This window comes from Pipistrellus kuhlii, unplaced genomic scaffold, assembly GCF_014108245.1.
Source record: "Pipistrellus kuhlii isolate mPipKuh1 unplaced genomic scaffold, mPipKuh1.p scaffold_m20_p_1, whole genome shotgun sequence".
In the NCBI taxonomy this organism is placed as follows: domain Eukaryota; kingdom Metazoa; phylum Chordata; class Mammalia; order Chiroptera; family Vespertilionidae; genus Pipistrellus; species Pipistrellus kuhlii.
In genome coordinates, this window is record NW_023425404.1 from 130,893,928 (window position 1) to 130,920,108 (window position 26,181).

At 39.1% G+C, this 26,181-nt stretch overlaps 1 protein-coding gene across 6 annotated transcripts in view; it reads left to right on the forward strand.

Moving 5' to 3' along the window:
• The window catches only part of PAPSS1 (3'-phosphoadenosine 5'-phosphosulfate synthase 1), a 115,378-nt gene that overhangs the window by 82,132 nt on the left and 7,065 nt on the right, over positions 1-26,181 (forward strand). For 3 of the 6 annotated variants that reach the window (XM_036409631.2, XM_045589190.1, XM_036409642.2), the window contains exons 11-12: positions 5,713-5,942; positions 22,974-23,676. In XM_036409631.2, the coding sequence (XP_036265524.1) occupies positions 5,713-5,942; positions 22,974-23,112 (369 nt within the window). In that variant the 3' untranslated portion in view covers positions 23,113-23,676. Of the gene's footprint in view, positions 1-5,712; positions 5,943-6,889; positions 6,933-22,951; positions 23,677-26,181 lie in introns of those variants that run through there. The other 3 variants (XM_036409656.2, XM_036409640.2, XM_036409649.2) reach the window with 3 other exon arrangements.

Here is a 26,181-nt window from a genome sequence, read left to right on the forward strand (position 1 = left end):
TGGAAAAAAGAGAGAAAATGGATGGGGAAAATGAGCAGAGCCTCAGTAACTGTGGACAATATCATGCTATCTAACATAGATGTAATTGGAGTTCTGAGAGAAGGAGACAGAAAAATGTGTCAGAAAAAGTTTTTGAAAAAATGGTGGTGAAAGCTTTCTGAAATTGGTGAAAAACATCAACCTAAAAATTTAAGAAACCTCTAATCTTGGAAAAAATTAATTCAAAGAAAACAACACATAAGCACATAGTACTCACATTGATGAAAATGAATGATGTAAAGAGGAAACTTGAAAGTAAAGTGATGGGGATGGAGAGTTGAAGAGAGAACATTAGGGAAATAATAAAACTGATGCTGCCTGGCCTGTGTGGCTCAACGGTTGAACATTGACCAATGAACCAGGAGGTCATGGTTTGATTCCCAGTCAGGGCACAAGCCCAGGTTGCGGGCTCCATCCCCAGTGGGGGATGTACAGGAGGCAGCCAATCAATGATTTTCTCTCATCACTGATGTTTCTATCTCTCTCTCTCCCTACCTCTCTGAAAGCAATAAAAATATATTTTAAAAAGTAGGAATGATGCCTAACTTCTCAGGAGCAATGTGAACTGGAAGCAGTGGGTTAGCATCATTAAGAAAAAAAAAAAAAAAAAAAAAAAAAAAAAAAAAAAAAAAAAAAAAAAAAACAGCAAAAAAATAAGCTTGTTAATCTAGAATTCTGTTTTCTCAAAAAATAAAAGTAAAGACATTTCCAATAAATGAGAGTTAACAATTTTGTTAAGGAAGAAAAGCTTTTCATGGATCTTGCAGCAGAATTCCTCAGAGGCCCCATTTTTGTTCAGCTATGGTGGGCTGCATGGCAAGGAAGACGAGGACCTGGCATCTCATCCTCTGGAACAAAGTTTCTGTCATCAGGGCGAAGAGGAATCAGTTGTGTAGACATCCAGCCGTGAATTAAATTGTGTAATCAGGAAAAAGTGACAAAGCTCTTTGTTATTTGGTACATAGGTGCAAGAAAAGCAGAAAATAAGTCCTTTGTTGTTAGCTTGACCATCAGCCAATTCTTAGAAGGCTTTATAGAAAGCCTTTGGACATGGCATTGTATTTCTTCCCTATGCATTCAGTGCTGGCCACTGGGCATACGAAATTAAAGAATACATCTTGACCTCAGTCTGCTGGAAAGATAAACAGACAGCTCTTACAGGTTGTCAGTGACCATCTTCTAGGCAGTGTGCCATCTTTTTCATAGAACAAATGGATTTCCTTTAGAAACACCGGTTAGGAAGCAGTTAACTCAACTGGGATCATCAGGGAATGTTTTACAGAATAATAGTAACAGCAGCAATGATTCTCCTTTATTGAGGGCCAGGTGCTGTCCTGAGTGCTTTCAACTCTTCCATCAATCTTATGTGTTAAGAGTTATTCTTGTTTTTATAAATTTTGAAACTGAGGGCTTATATAAGGAAATTGCCTGAGGGCATTCAATTAGTAAGGGGCAAAGTCAGGATGTAAATCTAGGACAGCCTGACTCCACAGCCTGTGTGCTTACCCATATGCAACAAGGGCTCTGGACTGACTCGCAGTCTCTTGATTAAAGCATATCACCTTTCCAGTGGGTTATACCGTATTTTTCGGACCATAAGACGCACCGGACCATAAGACGCACCAGTTTTTAGAGAAGGGAAATGAAGAAAAAAAGATTCTGAAACAAATAGTGTCCTAAAATATTTTATGTGCATTAAAACCCAACATCACAGTCATAAACACATGTAATCAACCCTGTAAAGTAAACAGCAGCATTTAGAACCATTTTAGAGCCGGGCAAGCACACAGAGACCACACAGAGCCGGGCAAGTAAAAAAACTTTTTTTTTTAAAGTATATGTGTAGGCTATATTTGGACCATAAGACGCAGGGACTTTTCCCCCCCACTTCTGGGGGGAAAAAGGTGCGTCTTATGGTCCGAAAAATACGGTAAGTTAACCCACACCAGGTATTTTTGGAAGAGTTACGTGTTTGCCTTATTTACGTCTGTTATAGTTTTACAAGTATTCCCATGGGGAAACCACTCACTAAATTGTAAATTAAAATAATTCAGGTCACCTGCAGGAGAATGTTGACTCCTTGTTTGGTGTGTTTACCTTTAATTTACTCATGTAACCTCTAGAAGTCCAAGAGCAATTTAATTGACTGGTCATTTTACGAGACAAAATTAGAACTGGCCACTGCCACCAACCACATGCTCTGTGACCCAATAAGGTGCTAAGTTTTCTGGCTTCAGTTTCCTCTTGTTTTAAGAGTAGGGAGCTGGTTGGATTAAATGATCTGAGCTTCCTTAAATATTAAAATTAAGCCATGCATTCGATGTTTGTGGACCTTTTGGTGTTTGAATTATTTAAATGCCTAGACATACATACTTAATGAGCAAAGTGAGTTTCCCTAAATTCAGAGAACTTAGACTGCTCTTTCAGTTTAATGCTGTGCAAGCAGCCATTCATTTGCATGCAGCAGAAAAGATTTTTCATTTAAGTAGAGTTGCAAAGTAGTTACCGTATTTTTCGGACCATAAGACGCACCTTTTTCCCCCCAGAAGTGGGGGGGAAAAGTCCCTGCGTCTTATGGTCCAAATATAGCCTACACATATATTGTACTTTAAAAAAAAAGTTTTTTTACTTGCCCGGCTCTGTGTGGTCTCTGTGTGCTTGCCCGGCTCTAAAATGGTTCTAAATGCTGCTGTTTACTTTACAGGGTTGATTACATGTGTTTATGACTGTGATGTTGGGTTTTAATGCACATAAAATATTTTAGGACACTATTTGTTTCAGAATCTTTTTTTCTTCATTTCCCTTCTCTAAAAACTGGTGCGTCTTATGGTCCGGTGCGTCTTATGGTCCGAAAAATACGGTAATTGACGGTAAAATTCTGACCTCAATAAATATTCTGAGTCTGAACTAGTAAAGGTATTTTGTGTGACTACGGTGAAGGGGCAGGGGGGAGTGGGCAGAATCTTCTTTATTTTATTTTATTGTGGCTCAATGCACATAGAATTAATGCTACAGCAGAACAGGGTATAGTTATACGATCGTGGGGTCCTCTCTATTCAGCTGGCAAATGGGGAGAGAAGAACTAAGCACTCAGGAGTCTTGTTGGCGTTCCTCAGCCGGAAATGGCACACATCACTTTGGCTCTCATGCCTTTGGCCAGAACTCGGCCACATGGTCCCACTGCAAGGGAGGCTGGGAGTTGTATTTCACTGTGTTCTCAGGAAGAAGGGTAGTACTGGGTACACAGACACAGAGGTATATGGAAAATTAAACGAGTGGAAAAAAATAAGACAGTTATTAACTCTAGAAAAAACAAACAGTTGTACAAGGAGGGGAATAAAATAAAGACCATAATAACAGCGAACATTTGCCGTGTACTTACCGTGACTCTGTACTAAGTACTGTTTTTCTCGCTGCTCAGATGTTTCATATGTTAGTTTACTTAAAGCATCTATTTTTACAGGTGAATGTTGATTTTACCAAAATGTATCACTGTATTTATTGGAGAAATGGGACAGGGAATGAGAGTGGAGAAAAACCAAACATCATCTTTTATAATAGGAAAAATAATGTGGAAATAATGTCTACATTTTATAGTATCTGAAACTAAACAGTCAAGACATGATTGGTGATGAATGTCATTTGGAAATAAAGAGATGGACATCAGTAGTAACAATTGAAAGAGCAAACGCTGCAGGATGAGCAGTTCAGGTGTGGGGTGATTGCCCTCCTGCTACTGTTCTCTCCAGGCACAATATACAAGTATCTGTTATAAGAGAAACTGTCAGGAGAGAGAAAATGGAGAGAAAATGGAAGCGATGTGTTCATAATGTACACCTTATTTTCATGCAGAACAGAGATGGTTTTGTAAAAATCACTAAATAATGGAGCCTCACGTGGAAGGAAAGGAGCTAAAAACAGATTTCCAGACCTGGATTTGCACGATACTTTATTGGCCGAGTCAAACTGTGTGTGTACTTCAAATTTTAATGAGAATGATGATCTCTTAACAGTTACTCTGACTTCTAAATTCTAGGTGTTAGACTGATTTTTGTTTTTAAACTGTGTCTTAATCTGACAGTATGGGCTTCAAAGCTAGTATTGCATGCAGCCAAATGCCTTAATTCTTGCCCGATATCCTGGGTCATAGTCCCTTAGCTACATGTTTTCTTAGTACCAGTTTATATAAGTAGTCAAATTAGTTTAATCATTTGCATCCAGTAGTTTTTTTTTTTAACCAATGAACATACAACAGAAAAACACAGAAGTCACAGTGTACATACAGCTTAATGAACTTCTACGGTGAACACAGCCTGGTTGCCAGCCCTCGGCTCAGGTCCAGAAACAGAACTTTACCAGGCACGCCTAGAACTGACATCAATGTGGACTAAAGTTGCAAAGTGATTAATTGATGATAAAGTTCTTTGTAGTATTAAGAATGAAACAGCCTAGGTGCCCATCAGCAGATGATTGGATCCAAAAACTATGGTACATCTACACAATGGAATACTATGCTGCCATAAAAAAGAAGGAATTCTCATCATTTGCAGCAACCTGGATGGAATTGGAGAACATCATGCTGAGTGAAATAAGCCAATCAATGAAAGAGAAACACCACATGATCTCACTCATTTGTGGATAATAAAGATCATTATAAACTGATGAACCAAAAGATAGATATAGAGACAGTAAAGCAACAAGCAGATTGTCAAATTTCAGCGGGGAGGGGAGGAGGATCTGGGGGAGATAATAGATCAACTGAAGGACTTGTATACATGCATATAAGTACAACCAATGGACATAAAGCTCTGGGGAGGGAGGGGATGGGAGGGAGGGAGGGAGGGGGGAAAATAAAATAAAATTAAAATTAAAAATAAATAAATAAATAAATAAATAAATAAATAAATAAAATAAAAATAGAAACAGAAAAAAAAGAAAAGAATGAATTTATCTCCCTTTGACTGATGAAATTGTGTTAATTTCTGTTATTTCCAAAATTGGTCAAAGACTATGAACTTTCAGTTATAAAATGAATAAATTCTGAGGATCTGATTTATAGCAGGGTGACTATCATTAGTAATACTGTGTGTATACTTGAAATTTGCTCAGATCTTAAGTGTTTTCACCACACACAGGTAACTATGTGAGGCAATGACTGTGTTAATTTGATAGTGGTGAATGTTTCATAGCATATACATATATCAATTCAACATGTTGCATTCTTCAAATATATACAATTTAATTTGTCAGTTTATCTGTCAAGAAAATGGCAAGAAAACAGCAGAACATTACCGTTATCCCAGAAGCCCCTTCCAGTCGCTTCCATGAAAAGATCAATCTCTACCTGACTTCTAACCTCCTGGATTAGGTTTTGAACAAATCATAAATGATATCTAGTAGTTGTATAAAATCATACATGTAGACACATGTACTCACATATTTTCTTTAAGTAAAAAAAATAAACATGTATGCATAAACAATTGTATACATTTATGCTTTTAGATTTTTTTTTTTTTTTTTTTTTGTGGGAGAGGGGTTGCCAGTTCTGTTTATGGCTTCCCAAGGTTACACATTTAAATTTGGATCATATGAGAAGTATATTATTATTCCTTTACTGTTTCTTAGGACTCGTCGTAAAGGCATGATGATCTAATAGGAAAACTGTTATTCCAGGTCCAGTGGCACTGCAGAGCGAGGATGGTGGCGGGAGCCAATTTCTACATTGTTGGACGGGATCCCGCTGGCATGCCTCATCCAGAAACGGGGAAGGACCTGTACGAGCCAACGCACGGCGCCAAAGTGCTGACAATGGCCCCTGGCCTAATCACGCTGGAAATAGTTCCCTTCCGTGTTGCCGCTTACAACAAAAAAAAGAAGCACATGGACTACTATGACTCTGAACAGTAAGTTTTACGTCCTCTGCACATATCTGTGAAATACCTGTCTTCTCAGCTGTCCCAGGGCTTTCACGTGCTGTCTCATCTTTACAGCTTCACTGATGACCAGCTTCGTTGTACCCACTTCAGAGAAAGGCAGACCAAGGAAACTAACTTCTCGATATCCCAGAAATTAGAAATAAAAATCGAATATGGTTTTATGATTACAGGAATTTTGTCTTGAAGTATTTAAAGGCAGAATTGACATTTCTCTGTCCACCATATCTACTGTACCTTAGCATACAGAAGTGGTCCGAGGATTTAGTGATGAACATTGCTCTGCTAAGCCTACAACATTTATATAAGTGAGAAAGTTTTTATTTTTTAATATATATTTTATTGATTTTTTACAGAGAGGAAGAGAGTGGGATAGAGAGTTAGAAACATCAATGAGAGAGAATCATCGATCAGCTGCCTCTTGCACACCCCCTACTGGGGATGTGCCTGCAACCAAGGTACATGCCCTTGACCGAAATCGAACCCGGGACCTTTCAGTTGGCAGGCTGACACTCCATCCACTGAGCCAAACCGGTTCGGCTATAGTGAGAAAGTTTAATATTCTTGCAATCACCATGTGACAGGCACTATCCTAATTATTGTACAGATGTTAATTATTCCCTACAGCAATCTTATGAGGTAGGTGCTGATATTATTCCCACTATATAATTAGTAGTAAGCTGAGGCATACAAAGGTCAAATAACTGTAAAAGGTCACGTAATCAATAAATGTCAGCCCAACAATTGGACCTCAGCGTGGTGGCTCCACAGTTGGTGCTCCTGACCAGTAAGAGTGCAGTTTTTTCTTCAGAGATCTTAGGAGGAACAATAAACTAGCAGGCTTTTAGGATAAATTATTGGTAGTCTTAAAGAATGGATTTATTGATTGATGAAATTGTATTAATTTCTATCTGGAGATACTATCAGTAGGTACTACACTCCATGATTTAAAGTGGCAAGGTGAGACTTTAGAATCAGAAATCATGGGTTCTAGCTCAACCTTGCTGTAAGATTTGAGAGTCTCTCTGGCCTTATTCTTCATCTTAGGAATGATGGCTGTGGACAAGGTGATTACTGCCTTGCTCAAAATCTGTAGTTCTTTCCATGTTCTGTCGCACCTACTTATTTTTATGTCTTTATATATATATATATATATATATATATATATATATATAAATATATATATATATATATAAATTGATTTTTTTTACAGAGAGGAATAGATAGTTAGAAACATCGATGAGGGAGAAGCATCGATCAGCTGCCTCCTGCACACTCCCCACTTGATATGTGCCCACAACCAAGATACATGCCCTTGACCGGAATCGAACCTGTGACCCTTGAGTCTGCAGGCCAGCGCTCTATCCACTGAGCCAAACCGGTTAGGGCTATTTTTATGTCTTAGTAAGTGCTTGTACATATGGATTGTTTTCTTGATTGCTGCTTATTTAAATAGTATAATTATATCTGCTTATTTAGTATACCTGCTTTTTTAGTACAAGTTACAGTTCATGTTCAGTAAATAGAATCGATAATTATTTTTTATTTATGTTTTATCAGTGTCACCTCTACTGATGGGTATTAATTGAAAATTGACTGTAGTAACCTTCCATCTGAGAGCTCTCATTCTTTTTTCCATGGTCGTTTACAGTTGACTCTATATTCAGAAGTGATCTTGACCTGACCCTGACCCCTGTATGTTCAGTTGGTGTGGCCCATTTTGTAACACTGGGAACAAGAAAAGAAAAGAAATCTTTTTAAAAATAAAAACATTCTCTTGTTTCTAAGAGGGCCATAAATGTGTCATTTAATTTATTTGAGATAATGATAAGTTGTCTGAATAAGGAAAGACTATTACCAGAGGAGTTTGTTGGCTTCTAATTTAATAACATAAATAATTCTGGAGAAAATGCACAATTTTAGGTAATAGTAGGCTTTCTGAGTGACCAATTGTAGCGAAACTACAGGAAAATCTTGAATCAATGAAGAGAAAAGGCTTACGTAACTGGTATGGGCAAGCATAAAGCACGAAGTGTTCCAATGGCCTAGTTGTGGAGTTAAAGACCAGAGCAGTTCTAGAGCATTATTTTCTGAACACCTGAAATGTGGCCCAAATTCTAGTATACTCCTGAACGACACCATGAGACGAATTTACAATCGCCAGAACATTTTTACCCTTGTACAAAATCAGGGTTTGCCAACACCTAGAAATAGTTCCAAATTGTGGTAGGTTTAGTTTTATTTTGGCCTAAGGATATGTGTGTGTGTGTGTGTGTGTGTGTGTGTGTATGTGTGCTTACGTATATATGTATATATTCAGGGTGGGGCAAAAGTAGGCTTACATTATTCGTATGGAAAGTAGAATAGTAATTAATAAATAATAATGCCAGAATACACTCTGTTTCATGTACTCACAACTGTAACCCTACTTTTGCCCCACCATATACACACACACACACACACACACACACACACACACACTATGATTTCACTGTAAAAAAAAAAAAGCAGCTATAAAATTCATGTGCTAAGAGTTGTAAATAGACTGTTTCTACCAAAGCGATGCCTTAGAAGCTTAATAAAAAAGAATTTTAAGAAAAGTAAAAGCAATTATAGTAAACCTTGAACTATATTACCACAAAAGATTATTGAAAGTAAAAATTAAGGAAAGTAAAAATGTTTAGAATATAATGCTGTCCTTTTGTGATTAAAATTATTCAGGGTCACCAACAGGGTTTCTAACTTAACGATAGTCCCCCTTAACTGCAATTTTGCTTTCCATGGTTTCATTTACCGTGCTATCAACTCTGGTTCGAAAATATTAAAGGTAAATTTCAGAAATGCACAATTTGCAAGTTTTAAGTTGCACACCATTCTGAGTAGTATGATGAAATCTCAGACCATCTCATCTGCCCTGCCTGGGAATATGAATCATCCTTTTGTCCAGCATATCTGTGCTGTGTGTTTCCCGCCTGTTAATCACTTAGTAGCCATCTCCGTTATCAGATTGAATGTTGCAGTATCACAATGCTTGTGTTCAAGGAATTCTTATTTTACCTAATATTAGCCCCAAAGTGCAAAAGTAGTGATGTCTACAATTCGGATATGCTAAAGACAAGCTGTAATGTGCATCCTTTGAGTGAAAAAGTGAGTACGGTTATATAATTTGAGAGGGGCCACATTTGCATAACTTAATACAGTGTACTACAATAGTATTATTCTATTTTATTAGTAGTTGTTGTCAATCTCTTGCTGAGCCTAATTTATAAGTTAAGCTTTATCATAGGTATATATGCATAGGAAAAAACATGGTTTATACAGGGTTCAGTACTATCTGGGGTTTCAGTACCATCCACTTGGGAGGGTCTTGGAATGTACACCCTTCAGGTAAGTATACATCTACTGTACTTATTCTAGGGAGAAACCTACTTTGGAAATTCTTTTGGAAGCTCCCCAGCATTGCCTTTCTACAAGTTTATAAAACATGGAGTGTCAGAGATGGAGTGCTGGGCCAGGAAACTTTGCTTCTCACCCAGCATGCAATGCATTGGTTTAATTGTGTACGACAGTGTTTCCGAAACTTTTGACATATGTGTACCCCTTCTATAATTTTCGTAACGCTGAGTACCCCTCGTACTCATGAGAACGTAGAATTAGGCGCAGCTAAGCACGGGGCAGTGCATATCCCCACCAAACTCCGGTGCAACGCGTACCCCCACCAAACTCTTCCCGTACCCTCGGGGTACGTGTACCACACTTTGGGAAACACTGGTGTATGAGATGTTTTGAAAGTAATGACCAGTCACTTACAGAGAGAGGAGAGAAAAATAGAATCATTCAACTAGTGGCCAAATGCATAAAACTTAGGTGCATTTACAGGAGACAAAACTAAAGAGAGCCAGAGCTTTTCTTTTACATGATCCTTGTGCCTCTGTTTCATTACTTTGGCTTCTTTGCATGATCAGCTGATTTAATCACATGCAGGACCCTAGAACTCATCTGTATGTAGTTAGTTGACTGATGGGCTGGGAGGCCCTTGATAACTTTCATGTTTCCTGGGTAATATTGCTCTAAGTCTCTCTTTTAATCATTCAAAAGCTAAATAATTACATCAGTTCTCATAAGATTTTCCAATGATGAATTCTATATTAGTTGCATGAGCAGCTCATTTTCTTGGAATTTTTTTTGAGTTAGCAAATCTTAATAAATTGTAACTTGGGAGGCTTTAAAACTGCCTTAGTTTTCTAAATTTTTACATTGTGTTCAAATATAATTAAGTTGATGGGAATATGTTGGAAAGTGATTAAAATTTTGTGGAAAGGCAATAGTCTTTGATGTAGTGAGAAAACAGTTATTAATTATGTGCATATGATGTTGGCTTAAATTTGATTAATGGACATTGTTCAATGCCAACTTTTATGTAATTAATGATTTTATAGCTTTTGATTTCACTAAATACCAGTGTAAGACAAGATTTAGGGAGAAAAAACCAGCTTCATAAAAATTTCAGGCAAGATATTATTGATAGGAATTATGATAAAAATCATCTGTTTATACTTAGGAAGTTAAGTAGGTCCATATTAGCTATAATAGAGATTCAAAAAAATTTAGTTTTAGGACTACAAGATTAAAGTCCTTTCTTTCAGATATTGCAAACTTTCAGGGATACTTTTTTGGGGTGTAACTTTTTTCCCCCCTTTATGCAGTAAATCTTTGTATTTGAGTAAATGTAAGATTATGATTCACATGCTTGAAATAGTAACTAAAAAAAAAAAAAGCACACATGAGTGAGTATGCCTTTTGGAAATGGATAAATGAAGGGACAGGTGGATGTAAATGTTTGCTGTTCAGTTATTTCCACATTATCAATAGAGTATTTTTTTCATAGTTTTAAAATACTGGCATATACTCAAAATCATACAGTATTAGTGTTATTAAAAAAATACACATTCTGTGTCAGGGGTGGGGGTGGGATAGAAGGAGGCCAATGAGGAAACAAAGGGGACATATGTAATACTTCCAACAATAAAGATTTAATTTAAAAAATACATTCTAATTGTAGGTATCCTTCAAGGCCTTTTCATATACAATATATTCTTCCCTTCTTTTGTATACTTTCCACAGGAAAGCTCATCTATTCTAGCAGTTTCTTTATGGTGACTCTTTTTTTTAAAATTAATATAGTAGAGGCTTGATGCATGAAGATTCTTGTAAAAATGGGCCTTCCTTCCCCTGGCTGCTGGCATCACCTTCGCTCCGCCCGGAGCCGTCTTTCTGCCTTCCCATGCTGCCCAGAGGCCCTGAGTGGCTGGGGCACTGCGGTATGCCTGCATTGTTGCCTTGGTGATGATGCAAGCATCCTGCCCCAGCTAGGTGCCTATGTATGCAAATTAACCTACCATCTTTGTTGAGTTCATTTGCATACTCCTGATAGGCTGGTGGGTGTCGATAAGATATAGTCAATTTGCATCTCTCTCTTTTATTAGTGTAGATGTTTATTGATTTCAGAGAGGAAGAGGGAGAGAGAGAGAGAAACATCAATGATGAGAGAGAATCATTGATTGGCCACCTGCTGTACAACCCTCACTGGGGATTGAGCCCACAACTCAGGCATATGTCCTGACCGGAAATTGAATCTGTGACCTCTTGGTCCTGAGTCGATGCACAACTGCTGAGCTACACCTGGCAGGGGTATGATACCTCTTAAAGCTATATATATGTCACATCTTCGTGTCCCGCGCCCTAGCGTAGCAAGCAGTTATTCCTGCGCACACCTCTGCAAGCAAGCCACCCTCACTTTCCGACCTGATGGCAGACAGTCCAGCTTCTCCCCGTAGGAGTTTGGTCCCCTGTGTCTTTCCAGAAACTGAATTTCAGAGAAATCGGGAGCTTGTCTCCCTTCAGGTTGAAGAAAGCAACGTCCGCTGCCAGCCCTGAGCGCATGGGCCTCCGTACCTCAGCTTTTCAGCGCTTGTGCAGGTATCAATGCTCTTCTCTCTTTCCTTCTAAGTTGTAGAACTTCCACTCAGCCAGCTTTCCCATGGTTCTGGGTGATAGATGTTTTGTCTTTTAATTGTAGTTTTGAAATTGTTGTGCAAGGCAGCAGTTTAGGTGTTTACCTACGCCACCATCTGGGATCCTTTATTTTTCCTTCTTGTAGAATTCCTGAGTCTGCTTCTGACATAGCTTACTTGGAGAAGTCAAGGCCAAACTCTTAAGTGAAGGCTGGAGTCCAGATACTCTGAGCACTGAAGCTGCTCTCATCCTGGTGGGCTTAGCACACTTGAGTATTGATTGCCATGGTCCTGTCTTAGGTCGCAGTCCAGCAGGAGACAATCCTGTTTAGCTGGGACTCCTTCCCACCTACGTGTAAGGAGGAACCTGAAGGGAACCCAGTCCACTCCCCTGGGAGAAGGTGAGGAGAGCACAGAGCATTATATTCAGGAGCCCAAACTCTGCTCTAGGGGGCCAAGCACATATTATATGGGTGACATCAAAACAAAACACTAAACAGCCAGAAAGTCTTCATCTCACATGGGAGTTTTAGATGGTTCTTGACCAGATGTGCCTCAAAGTATTCAGTAAAAGCAAACAAAATTCTCCTGGGGCATTAACATCTTTGTTTTAGGACTCAACTTATTCCAATAAATAATTACACAAGCTGACTGGACAGTTTCAGCCAAAAATGAAAAAATACACAAGGAAACCAGAAAAGTGGAAACTACAGTCAGCAGAAGAGACCTGCACAGACTTCACGCAATAGAATTACCAAATAATAGATTGCAGAAATAGCTATGCTTGCAATGTTTATAAGAACAAAGATAAGTTTGAAACTATCTACATGGCACACCCTCATAAAGAAATAACCTAGCAATACAGGCAAGAGAAAATTGGGAGGGGATGTCATTGTTATCAACACATTTCCAAGACCTTGGATTTTAAATCAAGAGGTTTATTCTCAAAAGCATGGGTTGCTGAAACCGGTTTGGCTCACTGGTAGAGCGTCGGACTGAAAGGTCACAGGTTCGATTCCGATCAAGGGCATGTACGTTGGTTGTGGGCACATCCCCGGTGGTGGGTGTGCAAGAGGCAGCTGGTCGATGTTTCTCTCTCATCGACGTTTCTAGCTCTCTATCTCTCTCCCTTCTTCTCTGTGAAAAATCAATAAAATATATTTTAAAAAAAGCATGGATTGCAAGCCCAGGAGACACAGCTTCCAGTACAAACAAAGCACATTCTGAAGAGGGAGAGGTAGGGCAGGGCATTTAAGGACAAAAACCACAGGAGGCTGACCTTTAAGGGGATTGATTGCTAAGGGAAAGCAGAGCCGTTAGTATGCACTCTACATTTTCTGGGTGGTTAGGTCAGTGGTCAGCAAACTCATTAGTCAGTAGAGCCAAATACCAACAGTACAACAATTGAAAGTTCTCTTGAGAGCCAAATTTTTTAAACTTAAATTTCTTCTAACACCACTTCTTCAAAATAGACTTGCCCAGGCCATGGTATTTTGTGGAAGAGCCACACTCAGGGGCCAAAGAGCCACAGCTCGAGAGCCGCAGTTTGCCAACCACGGGGTTAGGGCAACTGAGCTTTCCAATGTTTGCTAATTTAGGATCAGCAGGTGGAATCATGAGATATGACCAAGGGTCAGTATCATAACGTCAGCGGAATTGTCACAAGACACTGGCCACTGGCTGGGTTTTCCTTGGAGCTCGCAAAACAAAGCTGTAAAACAAGCCATGTTTAAACAGTAGGGAGTGCAGTTCATCAGAGTTCAAACTGCCAAGCTGCTTAGTCACTCAAGCAGAGCCAGAGACCGAATTGCAAAAAAGAACTAGATATTTGGTCACAAAACTGTGATATTAAAATCCTCAGTGTCAAGGTGTGCATTTGTGCCAGCAGGAGTTAATGGGAGCTTCGGTTTGCCTAGATTGTGACAAGAATTGGGAGATATGGATTGACTCAAAACATCTTTAGGAGACATAGTCATTAGGATTTAAAGTATAATTGCTATATTAAATGAAGGCTGATTTTTTTCTTACTAAATACATAAATCTAATATCTTCTTTTATCCTCCCCTCTCCTCCTGGATTTCAAAACAAACACCATCACCACCAACAAAACATTTTAGTTCAGTGTTCTCTGGAATTCCAGAGGTGACAGACAGGGTTTTGTTTTGTTTTTTTAATATATATTTTATTGATTTTTTTACAGGGAGGAGAGAGGGATAGAGAGCTAGAAACGTGGATGAGAGAGAAACACCGACCAGCTGCCTCTTGTACACTCCCTACCGGGGATGTGCCCGCAACCAATGTACATGCCCTTGACCGGAATCGAACCCTGGACCTTTCAGTCCGCAGACCGACGTTCTACCACTGAGCCAAACCGGTTTCAGCGACAGGGGGTTTTAAGGAGAAGAATTGGTAGGTATAAAAATACAGTGCAATTAGTATAGTGACTGTGTTTCTAACACCATCATTATTTTATACAAGGTACATGTTATGCTTTCTGCAATAATACTGTGATTCTGAGAGTGTTCTGATGGCAAGATTCTGACTTTCCATTTTATAAAACAGTTCATAAACAAAGTAATTTTTTGCATTTTGCTCCCATAATTAAGAGACGTTTATTAACCAATATACTGATAATTTTCTCCCCAATTTTATGGAATATTTCCTTTGATCAGCAATGAAATAGCTAATATGGAAATGTAGTTATTTTTTTTATCCCTTCATAGACCACTCTAGAGAACATTCCAGAGAAGTGAGAAGCTTATATTTTCTTAAAAAAATAAATAAATAAAAGTAATCTTTTTCTCTCTGGTAGTTAACATTAGGAATGAATGATACTTAATGAGATTTCATAGTATTTTCTTTTTTTAAAAAAATACTTTTATAAATATTTTTATTGATTTCAAAGAAGAAGGGAGAGGGAGAAAGAGATAGAAACATCAGTGATAAGAGAGAATCATTGATTGGCTGCCTCCTGCATGCCCCCCACTAGGGATTAAACCCGTAACCCTGGACATATGCCATTGACCAGAATCGAACCCAGGATCCTTCAGTCCGCAGGCCAACGCTCTATGCATTGAGCCAAACCATCTAGGGCCATAGTATTTTCATTATAAAACCAAGCACTATCCATGTACTGCTTTTCACCAGTCTTAACATTTATAAGAGAGAAGGTGGTTGTGAGCAGAGGGACATGCACTGAGAAGTAGCCAACAGCGGAAGCCCCTATTAGAACTCTAGTGAGCTGGCGTAGATGGAAGATTTATTGTTTTAGTGCCAGGAAGACCAAAGTAACCTTGAATCAGTGCAGGTCAAAGGTCTCTTCTTTCTCTCTTTATTTCAAAACCCTTACCAGGTTTGACTCCTCTGGGAGGATGAATGGACACACCTGTCAGTACTAGAGGAAAAGTGGAAGAAGCAAGAGAGTTCCCAGGGAGATGTTTCCCTTAGTGCTAAGAGTAGAGTGATCTGGGGCTCCCAGCAGAGCATGACAAGGTATTCCTAACACTCCCGCTGGCGGAAGGGAAACGGGTCTCTGTGATGTTCCTAGGCAGTTCCTCCTTCATGGTGAGTGGGATACCCTGATTTGATAAATCCTCAGCTGAATAAAGGATGAATGGGATGAGTTCCCCCAGTGGTCAACCAGTAAATATGTGCTTTGCTTAAGTTTTCTGTGCATTCATTTAACATAGCTGAGTGTATAATATAGTAGAACTTTGTTCTTGCTTTTTATTATTTGCTTTTCATGAGCATCTTTCCATGCTGTTAGAAGTTCTCTGTGCACATCTCAAGGCTCCTCATTGTCAGTTTTGGTACTGTACTGTGCCATGAGTCTGATGGGGTGTGTGCAGTGAATGATGACAGGGGTGAATGGTGACAGGAATGAATGATCACACTGTGTAGGCCCCCTGTGTGCTTCAGAATGAGACTGGCGGGAAGGACTTCTGCTCATGTCCTTAGATATCACTGAGGGATGGTGGTATCTGCCTGTCCCACCTGGTCCCACTTCTTCCCACCCTTTCCTCTTACAAACATGGGGTATCCTTTTTCTATACCCATGCCTTCAAATGCTGCACTACTTATTGAGATCAGGCTGTGATTTCTCTCGAGTGTAGAGCTGTGCCGTATCCAGTCACTGATCTGGTAAAGAGGCCCAGGAGGAAATAGCCACAAGTCATATGTTCCATGAATTGATTTTCCCCCTTCTATTGTGCCAGTTAGCAGGCTTTCTCAGCTCAGCCCTGTTGACACTGGGAGCCACACAATTCATTGTTAGGAGCGCCTGTCCTGTTTGTGGTAAAATGTTGGCCCTGGGGAGGAAGAGATATGATAGCAACCAATGGTTTGTAACAATATTGGCATATTTGAGTATCTTATGCTCTCCTTTTTAAAAAGAAAATATTTTTATTGATTTCAGAGAGGAAGGGAGAGGGTGAGAGAAATAGAAACATCAGTGGTGAGAGAGAATCATTGATAGGCTGTCTCTTGCATGCCCCCCACTGGGGATGGAGCCCATAACCCGGGCATGTGCCCTTGACCAGAATTAAACCGGGGACCCTTCAGTCCACAGGCCAAAGCTCTATCCACTGAGCCAAACCAGCTAGGGCCCGTATGCTTTTCTTACTTATTTCATCATTGACAAATGAAAAAGAAGCATTCCTTTTTCCCTCAGAGTCGTCTTCCTACTTTGATATTTGGAGCTGATCTATGTGTTTTCAGAGTACTGGAAATCCTGGTTTCTAAATAAATGAAGATAGTCACATATGCCAATATAGTAGAAAGCAGATAACAAAAACATTTAAGAAATCTTGTGACAAATAGAAAGGAAGTAGTTAGACCAACGTCCTTGTTACCTAGAATTCAGTACTCGGGTTCACTTAATTTTTATGGTTAACTTGTAAAGAATTAAGCTCTTTGGGCTACTACTTTAAAAAAACCCTTTGAAAATGTATCATTTCTGTCTGTATAACCTCCTGCCTTAGTCGGAGGCCTTGTATAGGACGCAGCATCCAAGCATGTCAGCGGTCTGCATAGAACAGCCCTGGGCCAGATGCCTCAGCCCAGGCAGTTTTATGTTGGTGGTGGGCATCTGAGAGCTTCCAGGACTAGTTTCCTGAAAATGGAGCCATTCTTGAGTAATCAGAGACTTTTTTTTTTTTAAAGAAGAAGATAAAAGTGATGTATCTTTTTCTAACTGAGGGAGCACAAAAACCCAGAATTTTGCCCAGCAGGGTATTTGTGGATCCTTTTGAAACCTGTTCATTGGCACTCAGTTAAAAAACCCTTCTTCTCTAGCTCAGAGATACAAAGAACAGATGGGTGGTTGCCAGAGGCGGGAGGGAATGGGTGAAGTTAGTCAAAAGCTATAAACTTCTAGCCATGGGGATGTAATGCCAGGCATGGTGACTAGACCTAATAATGTTGTATTGCATATTTGAAAGTTGCTAAGCAAGCAGATCTTAAAAGTTCTCAACATAAGCTAAAACCGGTTTGGCTCAGCGGTAGAGCGTCGGAGCGTCGGTCTGCAGACTGAAAGATCCCAGGTTTGATTCCGGTCAAGGGCATGTACATTGATTGGGGGCACATCCCCGGTAGGGGGTGTGCAAGAGGCAGCTGGTTGATGTTTCTCTCTCATCGACGTTTCTATCTCTCTATCTCTCTCCTTTCCTCTCTGTAAGAAAAATCAATAAAATATATTTAAAAAAAAAAGTTCTCAACATAAGACAAAATCTTTGTTTTTGGTAACTATGTATGACAATGGATGTTAACTAGGCTTATTTTGTGGTGATAATTTCCCAATACAGATATCCAACCATTATGTTGTTCACCTGACATTAATACATTACAGATTTTGTGACCCATTACAGTAAAGAAAATTGAATTGCAGTGACGTCAGGAAACGATTTGATATTTGACTGATTGTCTGGTAGAAGCAGTTCTCTAACTTTTATTCATAAAACTGAGATGGTGGGAGGAAAACATGATGAATTAAGGACTGGGTTAAGTTCTAAATGTTTTGCGTATTTCAATTGGTCTTGGTTTGGAGATAAAAGTTTTGAAATTTGTTATGTATGATGTCAAACACTGCTTTTTAGTTCCTAGAAAGAAAGACAAAAAGCTATTTATTGGGTTGTGAAAAGACGATTTTTTTTTTTACCTCATTCTTAGTTGTTGGTGTGTATGTACTGTATTATATATAAGCATCATTCAAACTGGATGAAAACTTAAATAGGTCCCAAGTAGTTTATTAGATTCATTTATAAGTGACCATCATTAATTTTAGTTATATTACAAAATAAATTCTTCTTTGCTTCTCTGATCGCTTACCATCTAGTTAGCAAAGCTGGCCTAATGGAATATGAACAGTCAGAAGGTGCGCTTGAAGAGCTATCTACTGTCCCCAGCCCTTGTCATTTAAATAGCTTGTGCTAGTGGCTCTGATGGCCACATATGTGGACTGAAAGACTGCAGATGGTTGTAAAGATGTAAAATCTCCAGCAGTTATTGAACGTCGGAGTTAGTCAAGATGCTGGCCACATGTGGTTAGTGTGCCCCATGTGGGGGACGATGCTGGTCCCACGGGGCCCCACGTAGTCTACTTGATTGTCTGGTTTCCCCCTTCCTGCAGTTTAAATGCTCCCCCCCCCCTTTTTTTTTTTTTTTTAAGAGCAGGAGTTCTGTCAGCTGTGGATTATAAGACTCTATGACCAAGTGGTTTTGAGAAGAAAAAACCAAAGCATACTTGTGTTTCTTTTCTAGGTTCCAGGGAAGATTGGTAACTAGTACAATTAGATCGCCTAATTAGAGTTGCTTTGTAGTCAGAGCCTTACGTCTTTTATTCAGTAGCCTTTTCTGCTTCAGCAGATTCCTGGTTACTCACAGGTGAAGGTCAGAGCTAATTTTAGATCATTCCTGGAATGCTCAACTTCTGCTTGATTTAATTATTTCTGTAAAATAATGCTCATTTAAATATATGATTGTAAACACTGTGATTCTAGGCCTTGCGTTGGCCTTCTGATGAAAAACAGAATCCGTGTGTGACTGATAGAAGTACAGTTATGAGGCAGAGGGAAATGAATGTGTTTTTCCTAGCCAGGGTGGAGTGCAACCACCACCATGTGGAAGTAGGAAATCCAGTTCCATGTGATGAAGAAATGCCTGTGGCATGCAGGGCAGATGGGGTGTGAAATAGCGTCAGGAAAAGAGGTACCCAGGGACCTTGGTTTTAAAATGCAATTTCAAAAGGAATGCAAGCAAACTTCTGGATTTTAGACAGCATGGCATTCTGGGGAAAGAAAAGACTTCAATTGGTCTGGCCTTTCTTCCTTTAATCAAAAAGGCAAGACGGAATCATCCAGCAGCTGCTGTGCTCTTGTGTTTTTCTCACTGCCATCAACAACCAAAGATTGCTTCATGCATGTGACAACATTTTCTTTTTCGAAATCAGAGTTTTAAATTTATCTGGCCAGAAAGTGTTCGGGTCATCATTTTCCTCCATGAAGCTTAGTTAGGGAGCTGGTAAGGGAACCTTCTAAGGAACATTCAGTCTGAGATTTTGTCAAATGGTTCTCAGCTGAACTAACCAAGCTTGCATCAGGCAGGAGCAAGGATTTTGAGATACAATTGGGAAGAAATCTGGACCCACCAGCCCCCATTGACTTTGTGCCTAGGCTTGGCTTTGATCCTCGCAGGTGTAACCTGAAGATGAGGTGGAGATCAGTTGACTGAGTTGATAGATTCTATTACCAGTTTATTCCCATACAGCTTCTGGTTACCCTCAGAAGCCAACTTTACGTCTTTGTGGAAACATTAACTGCCTCACCTTCTTCTAATTTCAAACCATCACTATTCTTTTCTTCATTCTTGACCCTCCTTGCCAAAGCTCCTTCCCCCATGTTCTTTCTTTCAGACCTTCTCCGTCTTCCTGTTTCCTCCCTCCTGGTTTTCATCCTGCTTCTAAAATTAGCTCTGAGCTTCATTCTTGCCACTCATTTTGTTCTGCCTGTGTACTTACTCTTTTCTTGAAAAAAAAAAAAAATCGCATCTTTTCTCCTCTGCGTCTCTGCCATTTTACTATTCCATCTGTTTTCTTCATCACCCACTAAAACTCTTCCATTAAAGAAAATTTAAATTCTGGTTTGTCAATCCAGTGGTTTGGGTTTTTCCCCCCTTCATTCATGGCCATCTTCCTTAGTCCCTCTGTGGCCTTAAACTTTTAAAATGTCCCTTCTTCTATGACTTTCTTATAATTTTCTTGGGTTTCTTCCTGTTCCTTTGACAAATACTTTTGCTGAGCTTATCTTTTCAAAAATCCAGTTTTCATTTCAGTGTTGACAATTTACAAGTTATGTTTCTAAACCCAACCTTTTCTGATTTTTAAAAAAATCTCTCATAGTATTGCTTCTAGGCCTAACTCACGTGCAGTAAATTTCTTTTTTCTCACCTTAAGTTGAACTCATTCATGGAAGAGAAAGATGATCACTCCCTGGCTGGTGTGGTTCAGTTGGTTGATCACTGAACCATGCACCACAGGGTCTTGGGTTCAATTTCAAGTTAGGGCATATACCCAGGTTGCAAGTTTGATCCTGGTCAATGTGGGAGGCAGCCGATTGATGTTTCTCTCTTACTTCTAGGTTTCTTTCTCTCTCCCTCTCCATTCTGCTCTCTCTAAAAATCAATTTAAAAAAGAGAGGAAAATGATTGCTTACTTCATGTTTCAACTGTGGTCACCATTTCATCTGTACAGGCCAGTCTAGCTCTGACTTTTCTGCATATTGCATAGATGACAGAAGTGGGAGATTTAAACTGTTTGAATCCAGCCTGCTTTGAGGCATTCTCCATCACCCTTTCCTTCTCATCACCACCTTTGAAAATTGTATAGCCATTTCACCTGAGAAGAAGAGGGCTGTTGAAATACTATCGTATCTGTGTGTCCTTTTGTTTCTCTGGTAGTGCGGGGAAGAGGAAGAGCAGACAGGGCGACTAGGAGAAGATGTCAACGTGTCTGAATGAAAGAAGTAGTGCCTTCTGCTTGGTAGCAATGTCACTGCGGTAGGACTAGAACAGGGAGCATGTGCTACAGCAGCATCCTGCTCATCTGCTCTCATTGGAGTGGCATTCCAAATGATGGAGGTTTCAGCCTGATGAAAGGAATTTAAATTATTATATATCACTTTGGATAGCGATTTTTAAAATAAGCGTTTACTCATAATTGTTTTTGATATTTTATTTGATTTTGATAATTGATACAAATCATTATTGTAGAAAACTGCAGAACACATGTTGAACAAAAGTAAAAGCACTCATGACACCACTTTGTTGAAATATCCTTTTAACGTTTCCGTGTTTTTTTATAGCCTTCCTTTCCTCTCCCCCCCCCCCCCCCATTCCTTGTATTTTAACAAAATTGCAGTGGTGGTATGTATAAAGTTTTCTTTTTTTATATATATATTTTATTGATTTCTTACAGAGAGGAAGGGAGAGAGACAGAGAGCCAGAAACATCAATGAGAAAGAAACATTTACCAGCTGCCTCTTGCACACCCCCTACTGGGAATGTGCCCGCAACCAATGTACATGCCCTTGACCGGAATCGAACCTGGAACCTTTCAGCAGACCGATGCTCTACCACTGAGCCAAACCGGCCTCGGCTGTATAAAGTTTTCTATCCTGGTTATTTCATGTATTAATTATATCATGAACATCTTTCCCTGCCCTTACCTGTATTTTAATAACTACATAATTCTCTTCAGGGCTATACCATCGTTTATTTAGAACCGTCAACTTTTAGGTTATTTATATCTTTTAGGTTATTTATATAAAACAACTTTCATAATAGGTATCTTTCTGCATAATATTTATCTGCATCTCTGACTATTTCCTTCATGTAAATTCCTGGAAATGTGATTATTAAAACATACCTAGCATACCTCTAGAAGGAAGGGCCATTTGGCAGTTTATGATGTCACTGGATCCTCAGTTTAGCTCCACAGATAATGAAGAGGGGAGGGAACATAGAGCTTCTAATAGGGAGTAAATGTGATCTGTGATTTGGTGACTTGAGTGATCCAGAGCTCATGCTGGGTCCTGGTCTGCTTTCTAGTTGGTCCCATTGTCCGAGGGAAGAGGATGACGTTACCAGTAGACCGTATGTGTAATAGCTGTAGGTGCCACATGCTTAATGATGTAAGGGCTTTGTTGCGTTTTGTATGTCTGAAGATGAGAAGGACTAGCACTGCCTTTGTAGTAGCTTATCAGTGGAATAATAGCAATTATTGCTACCTATCGTACTTTCTATTGCTATTATGAAATTCCAGTTTTTCTCTTAATGTTCCAATGTGCATTTCGCCTTTCAGATTCAGCCTTCCTAAAAGTTTTTAATCTGTGCTAGCTAAATTATATTTAATTTTCTTTTTTAAGTTCATAGTTGCCAGGGGCTGGGGAGCAGAGGGTGAGACGGGTATGGCTATAAAAGGGAAACTTGAGGGATTGTTCTGGTTTTGGAACTGTTCTGGACCTTAACTGTGGCGCCTACATGAGCCTGCACGTGTGATAACGCTGCACAGAACCAAATAAACGACCTGGGAAATGAACACCAAGAACACCAGGGAGATTTGAGTAGGATGGTAGATGGTTTCGGTGTTGATGCCCTGGTTGTGATGTTATGCGGTAGTTTTGTAAGATGTTACGATTGGGGGAAACTGGCTAAACGGATACATGGGATCTTGCTGTATTAATTTTTATAATTGCCTGTGAATCTACAATGATCTCAGTAAAAATGTCAATTAAAATAGGTTTGCCAGTTCTGAAATTGGATGATTTTCAATAATGTGGCATTTTTACTCAGTGATAACTTTGAAATCAGCTTGATATTCACAAGTACATGTCCATTTTTTCTCAATAAGTTTGTCTACTGTGAACAGAATGGACAATTGCTTCTTAATATTTTCCTATAACTAAGTTTCTTAAGGTGTGACATGATTTTCTTTCAGCCATGAAGACTTTGAATTTATTTCGGGAACACGGATGCGCAAGCTTGCCCGAGATGGCCAGAAGCCTCCTGAGGGTTTCATGGCTCCCAAGGCCTGGACTGTGCTGGTGGAATACTACAAATCCCTGGAGAAAGCGTGACACTTCACTGAGTAACCAGAAGGGACCACATAGTTAGTGTTGGCATTTCTTTGTGGTGGTGTCTGTCTGGACGCCCTTTCTAAAACCAGACCATTGTCCTTAACTCGCATCAGCTTTGGTCTGCCTTATGAGCTCTGTTTGAACTAGTGTAATACAGTGCTGATTTTAATGTATCTTTTCCACTTATTATAGTTAATATTCCTATAATACAATTTTAAAATCTTGTCTTTTTATATTATATTTATGCTTCTGTCTCATGATTTTTTTTCCAAGCTGTTATACTAATTGTAACCAATAATATACACATTGAATCTCATTTTCATCCCTTGGAAAAGGAAAGAAAACCCACTAAACAATAAACGTGGCTAGACCTCCTTCTGGAAATTTTACAAGACATCTGTAGCAATTAGATTTTTTTCCACATTGAAAATATAAACTGCTTTTTTTATTCCTTCCTTCCAATCAGCTATTGATTTATAATCTGTTATAATCTAAAATATTCCTGTGATATGTATTAGCCCTGAATGAACTTTCTTTATTCAATAAAATTAAACCTTTTGACTTTATTTGTGTGATATTTTTAATTTTTATTTATTTCAGAGAGGAAGAGAGAGGGAGATAGAAGCATCAGTGATGAGAGAGAATCATCAATCGGCTGCCTCTTGTACTCCCTCCACTGGGGATCAAGCCCACAACCTGGGCATGTGCCCAGACCAGGAATCGAATTCTGTGACCTCTGGTTCATAGGTCAGTGCTCAACCACTGAGCCACAAGGGCTGAACTTGTGTGATACTTTTAGTTTTGTTTACACATATGCTTTCCATTTTGTGAAGTTTCTGATGGAGGAGAGAAGATAAAAGTATATTTTATTACTGGAATCTAATAATTATTTTCTAACGTATTCCATAGTGAATTTGTAGGTGGGAAAATAAGAATGTATTCTCAGCCTTTTTAAAAACTGAACATGTTTCCCCAATATTCTTAAAGCACCTCAGAGTGTGGTTCCAGTAGTAGAGAATGATACAGGGAGTAGTAGGATGTCAATTAGTCCCTTTTTTGGGGAGAGAGAAGGCAACACACTAAGTTTGCTTTTGTAAAATATCCTCAAGTTGAATATTTATGTGAAGATGCTTTTTTAGGAGCTGGATATGCACTTTATGTTGAGATTACAGCTTTTTTGATTTTTCAATCATGCTTTGTATTGTAAAATAGTCTTGCATGGTTTGGCCTTAAAAATTCATCATTTTAAAGAGATGGAGATGATACATGGATATAGTGTATTGTCATTAAGGTGGAAGGGTATAAGATATTCAGAAAGGAAATAGAAGGAAAAGTATTTTTTAAAAAAGGTAAAAATGGTTGGATAATGGAACCAATTAGTGAGAAAACTCGTAAATAAAAAAGAAGTGGGAATTATGAGTAGATATTTTCTCATGGATAGATATATATTCACTGTGGAAAGTATTAGCAGGTGATTGAGAGGACACATGGATGGATATTTGATGGGAAAAATTAGACATGTTAGTTTATTACTTTCTTGACGCCACATTATCTAATTGTCTTTATTTGGGGATAACTCCTGTATATAAGTCCACAAAGGTTGAAGGGCACCATAGACTCCCCCTTGGCACCTTGACTCAGCTAATTTCAGAAACTCCCACCTGAAATGTTGAACATATAGAAAGTGATGCAGAGATATAGAGACAGAATAAATCATGGTTTCATGGTGGCAGTGGTAGAGTCAAGATCCTGGGGTCAGTGAGTGTCCAGTGGAGGTGGCACCCATGGCAATTGGGTCTCCTATGCAGAAGAAGTAATGTATCTAGAATATTCCAGTGTCATGATATTGGCTCATTCCTCTGCCATCAACCTCCTTTCATTCTTGAGTATTTTCTAAGCCTTATTCTGTTACATATTCCATCAGATCTGTAAGGTACCCACCAACCTTCCCATTAATTCCATTGTAATCTAAATTATCGGGAGTTTCTATTGTTTGCTATCAAATACCCTGATCCTAATAGGTAGGATGTGGAAAAAAACAACAACTGTATTTCACAAAAAGTATCATGCCTCTGCTAAATTTCAAGATGATTTTTTCAGTCAGCAGCATTAAATGTTTAAAATGTAGAAAATAAACACTTTCAAAAACCTGGCACTCAGAAAATTTAGCATCCGTTCGAAACTATGAAAATGTACTCATGAAATCAAGATTAACAGCATTCGGGTGAGAATTGGTCTAAAAAGTAACTCTGTGTTCCATTGTGTAATTGTCCTCCAACCTATCAGAGAGAGAAGTGATGGAAACATGATTTTAGACCCCTGTGCCCTTGGGGTTGGCCACCTAATTGGTTGTGTGTTCCAGAGAGATGGGGAAGCAAATGCAAGCACCAGTGACTTCCACCAGCCCACAGGTCAGCATGCGTGTCTTTACTCTGCAAATCTGATGTGCAGAAATAGTTTTTCCTCTTCCCAGTTCATAAAAATGAGCCCAAGCTAATCTTTAAAACGTTCAACCCTCACACCAACCCTGGCAAGTGTGGTTGGAAATCTCCATGCCATTGTAATCTATCCATCAGCTGGAAAAGTGGATGGAAAATAATAATATTGTTTTTGAAGGAAGGAAGAAAAGAAGAAAGTGTAATCGTCTTGGCAGAAATATAATGTTTTAAATCTGTCAAATCTCTATTCCACTATGATAATCAAGACCACATATTTGCATTTCATTTGCCATCCAAGAGGGGAACAGTTGGGTCTATGTCTTGGAAGTCAGCATTCAATTACTTTATCAGGAAAAATTCGGAAGTCATGCTTCTTACATATGGTATATTTTTATTAGCACGTATGTATCCATGGGTGGGTTGGCTTACAAAGTAAACTATTTGCCCACTGGGACTCTTACATGTGGGGTATATTTCTTTGAGGGCCTACAATCCTCTTTGGTTATATTCCTGCTGGATTCCCTTCCCTACTCCATACAGTCTTGTCCTGAATGTAATTATGTGAGTCGTGCCAAAAACATCCTGCCCACCTAAGTCCCAGTCTTTTCTGGACTGAGATAAAAAAGCTGGC